Below are 3976 nucleotides of genomic sequence, written 5' to 3'. Positions count from 1 at the left end.
TGGCGTTTCGTGTGCACCGGTGTGTCGCCTGCACCCGCCACCACCACACCAGCGCACCCCGTCTCCCCTCGAGCAGTCCGTGCGGTGTGCGCCAGGGGGTGAGGCAGACACGCGAGGGCGGCGGCCACCGCGGACGCGAGAGACACCACAGAGACGCGGTGCGGCGCTGCGCCTCCCGCCGCTCTCTCAAGTGCGTCCGTCTCCCCCCCCCCCCGCGCCCCCTCGCCGCCCTCGCCGCCACGCTCCGTCGCATTCCCGCGGTCACCGTCCGGCCCTGGCGGCGGCCGTCGCATCCCCTCGCTGCCCCTCTCGCGCTCTCGGCTCACAAAGGGGCGTCGGGCGGGCGTGCCTGAGGGCAGGGTCGTCGGTGCGCCCGTCCCCGCTAACGGTGCGTCGCCCACTGCAGAGCGCACGATGCCGTGCAGCGCAGCACAGGCAAAAGCGGACGGAGCGGCGGGCACGGCGCAGAGGACACGCGCAGGAGAGGACGAGGACGGCCACGCAGAAACCGTCATCACGCCAGCACGCGCACTCGACAGCGAAGCCACATCGACACTCGACAGGGAGCCCGCACGCACCGACAGCCGCGCAGCACCACGCGAGCGGGGAAACAGACGCCGCAGCGCAGAAACCGAGAGGGGCTCCTCGGGACGTGCGAGCAGGGTGCGCGTGCGCGGCGGCACCGCATCGCCAACGCGTCACCCGCGCCGCACACGCACGCACCAGGCGGCGGCGAGAGAGAGGGTGCCGGCGAAAGGCCGAGGCCAGCGTCCGCAGCCTCCGCGCCCTCCGTCTGTCCCGAAGGCAGCAGCTCACCCGGCCCCTCCACGGCGACGCCTCGGTGGAGCTGCCGCGCGGCCGCAAAGCTCTACCGTGCATTCCTGCCGCACTCTCCCTCCTACTCCTCCGTTACCTTTAGCTCCACGTCCTCCTCCTCTGGCTTTGACTCTTCCTCCTCCATCTCCTCCGTATGCTCCTTCGACTCCTCACTCTCACCGGATTCCCCGAGTTGCCACGGGAGCAGCAGGAAGATGAGGTCGAGGATATCCAGCACCCAGGCGCACAAAATTAGACCGAAGCCAGTGCCAAAATCGAAGCCTCTACTCAGCTGCTGACAGCGAGGATCCTCAATTCGGTACGTCACCACCATGAGCACCCAGACAACACCAGCGGTGACAGCACCGACGATGTTCAGCGTCAGGCAGACCCAGCGGAAGAGAGCGCAGCAGTACAGCAAAAGGAAGCCGAAGAGGAACGCAAAGCCGTACACAAAGACGGAGATGATAGCGAACGCCTGAGCAACCCGGAAGTTGTCCCGGATGCGCGGGCACCGCGACCACCGGAAGTCCGAGGGGTTGGTAACCTTGGGCCTTCGGCAATCGGACTTTGCACCCCACAACGTGACGCATACCCTCAAGCCAAAGCTGCCCTCCGGCTTGATGTAAAACATATCGACTCCTGTGCCGATCATCACGAACACGAACGCGATGAGCTGGAGCACCACGTAGACGATGACGCCGAGGTTCACCGCCATTTTCGAGACCGCACAACGCAGAGCTGAGAGAGGCGAGGCGGAGGCACACAGCACAAAGGGCGAGGCGCAGGGTCTGGGGGTCGAGACGGCGCAACAGAGTGGGCGAGGAGGGCGCGGGGGTGCAGGCCGGAGACAGCGAGGGAGAGCCTTGACAGCACGTTCATGCGCGCGTTGCCGGTGTTCGGTGGGGGGTGCGCGCGTGTTGTGAGAGGGCGCAGACGGATGGGCGCCGCGGGCACGGGTGCACAGGGCCGAGGAGAGAGCAGGGGACAGAGACACAGAGAGTGGGGAGGCAGGGGGAGGTCACAGGCAGCGGAGACTGCCAGGCGTGCGCAGCGGGGGCAGATGCGCCGTTGGCTGGCATGCGCACAGACAAAAAGCAGCAGGAGAGGAGGCCGGCGCATGTGCCGCGCGCCGCACGGCGAGGACGAGGGGGAGAGAGTGCAACGACACGCAGGCGCACAGCACACCGCCCGGTGCCTCCGGCTGCGTCCTTCTCGCTTCCGCGTCGCCAAACGAGCGCCTGCGCGGCCACGATGGAGACCCGTGCGCAGGCGAGCCGGGCCGCCACGGCGTGCGGGCGGGCGGCATGCAGCACCGTCACCACGCACCATCGCACCCGAGCACCGGCCCGCACAGCAGAGCACACACCGACCACAGCACCGCCGGGGGAGACACCAGCACACAAGCACACAGCCCCTGTCGCGGCACACAGCAGGCAGGGGCACGGCGGTGCGCAGACGGGCCCAACACGCACAGACACCGCACCGCAGCAGCCCCGCACCATACCACAGACAGACGCCACCAGCGAGCAGGGGGTGTGAGACGCAGCCACACCGTGTGCGCGCGATGCGCCGACGAAGGCGCCGGTGCCAGTCGCAGCACGCGAGGGGGCCCTGCATCCGTGCACACGCCCCTCCGCCCAGACACACACGCGCTCGCACACACACACACAACCCGCGCTCACCCATCACATCCTCACTTCACAGCGCGTCTACAGCCAGCACCACCGGGAGGCGCAGCGCACAGGCCTGCCGCCGAGCACCCACGCACACCCTGCGCGATCGCCCAGTGCCATGTCCCGCAGCGCCGCACAGCCCTCAGCAGCCTGGCATCCCTGCGCCTTCCCGCACAGACACCGCGCCCATCACAGGCGGCAAGCAGCTCATCCAAGCCGCCTCCGCCACGGCACACCGCCCCCACAAACACCTCCCCGCAGAGAGCCTCCACGCAGCCCCGGAGGTGCTCGTGCGCCGGCCAGAGCGCCTCCAGTCGGGGTCCAACTACAGGTCCGCGTAGAGGTCCAGAGCAGGGGCAGCAGCGTGTGCGCCACGACCAGCGGCAGCGGCCGCAGCACCGCCACGGTGTCGCACATGCGGCGACCGCACGCCAGCGTCCGCGCAGCCACGCGTGTCCCGGCATTCAGCATGGACGTCAAGGTCCAACATGATGCCGACATGACGCCGAGCGGGTCGCCACAGGCCTCGACGAGCGGCACACCAAGGGCATTCGTGCTGCCGACGTCCACGACAACGCCGATCGTGTCCATGCCGCCCATTGCAGCGCAGCACAACGACCTCCACCGCACACACACTACCGGGTGAGGCCCACAGTGCGACGGTGTGCTGCGCCTAGCAGGTCAAGCACCGGCCAAAACCCAGCGGCCCCGCGCCGTCCCGGCTCACGCCCCTCGACAGCCGATGCGCCGCGTTCCCGCCCAACGAGTGCAGCGCCACCGTCGTTGCTGGCACCGCTGCCGCACACAGCGACGCCGATGGCGGTCGCGCCTCCTGCACGCACCCTCGCGCAGCGCGTCTTCGCCGCAAAGCGCCCCTGCGCAGCTGCGCCGTCGCGTGCGCGCTGCGGCACACGGGCACCGTTCGTCCAGCTCACCCCCGGCGCTCCCGCACAGCGCGACCAGTCAGCGGCCACCCAGCGCAAAGCGCAACCGCACAGACGGCAGCCGCCCCGCACCCTCCAGAAGCCGCCAGAGCCCACGAGCAGCAATCGCCACGAGCCCGGCCCTCAGCCGCAGTCGTCGCAGCACACGCCCCAGCGGGGCCATCGTCCGGTTGCCCGTCCGCTCCGCGCGCAGCCTCCTCACGGCTCTTCCCCCAAGGTAGACACCGCTCGCATCCCCGTCGCAAGCCACCCCTCCAGCGCCTGGGGGCCACTGCCGCTTCGCCGCTACGGAGAGCGACACCCAGCCGGCATGCCGCCGGAATCGCCGACCCCGCGCCTCAACATCAGCCTGCAGCCCGCATGCCGTCGATCCGCGCACTGGCTCGCTCACTCCTAGCACACCGCGCGGCCACAGGAACAGTTGCTCCCTCTCAGTCCATGTCTCCCTCCCGCCACGCAGAAGACGGAGCCGGCCGCGCCACGGCCGCAGTCGCATCATTTCACCACGGCAGCCGCACCGCGCGCTGCGATGCCCTCCGC

At 69.6% G+C, this 3976-nt stretch overlaps 1 protein-coding gene across 1 annotated transcript; it reads right to left on the bottom strand.

Annotated features, from left to right (window-relative positions):
* Positions 1-898: 898 nt before the first annotated feature.
* Positions 899-1534, bottom strand: LmxM_30_0450h_1 (uncharacterized protein; the record flags this gene model as incomplete). Its single annotated transcript, XM_003886430.1, has 1 exon — positions 899-1534. One exon carries the CDS (start codon positions 1532-1534, stop codon positions 899-901), a length of 636 nt encoding a protein of 211 aa, XP_003886479.1.
* Positions 1535-3976: the final 2442 nt, after the last annotated feature.

Source organism: Leishmania mexicana, contig 95 (genome assembly GCF_000234665.1).
Source record: "Leishmania mexicana MHOM/GT/2001/U1103 WGS CADB00000000 data, contig 95, whole genome shotgun sequence".
NCBI classification, from domain to species: domain Eukaryota; phylum Euglenozoa; class Kinetoplastea; order Trypanosomatida; family Trypanosomatidae; genus Leishmania; species Leishmania mexicana.
This window is presented reverse-complemented; position numbering and strand designations above follow the sequence as displayed.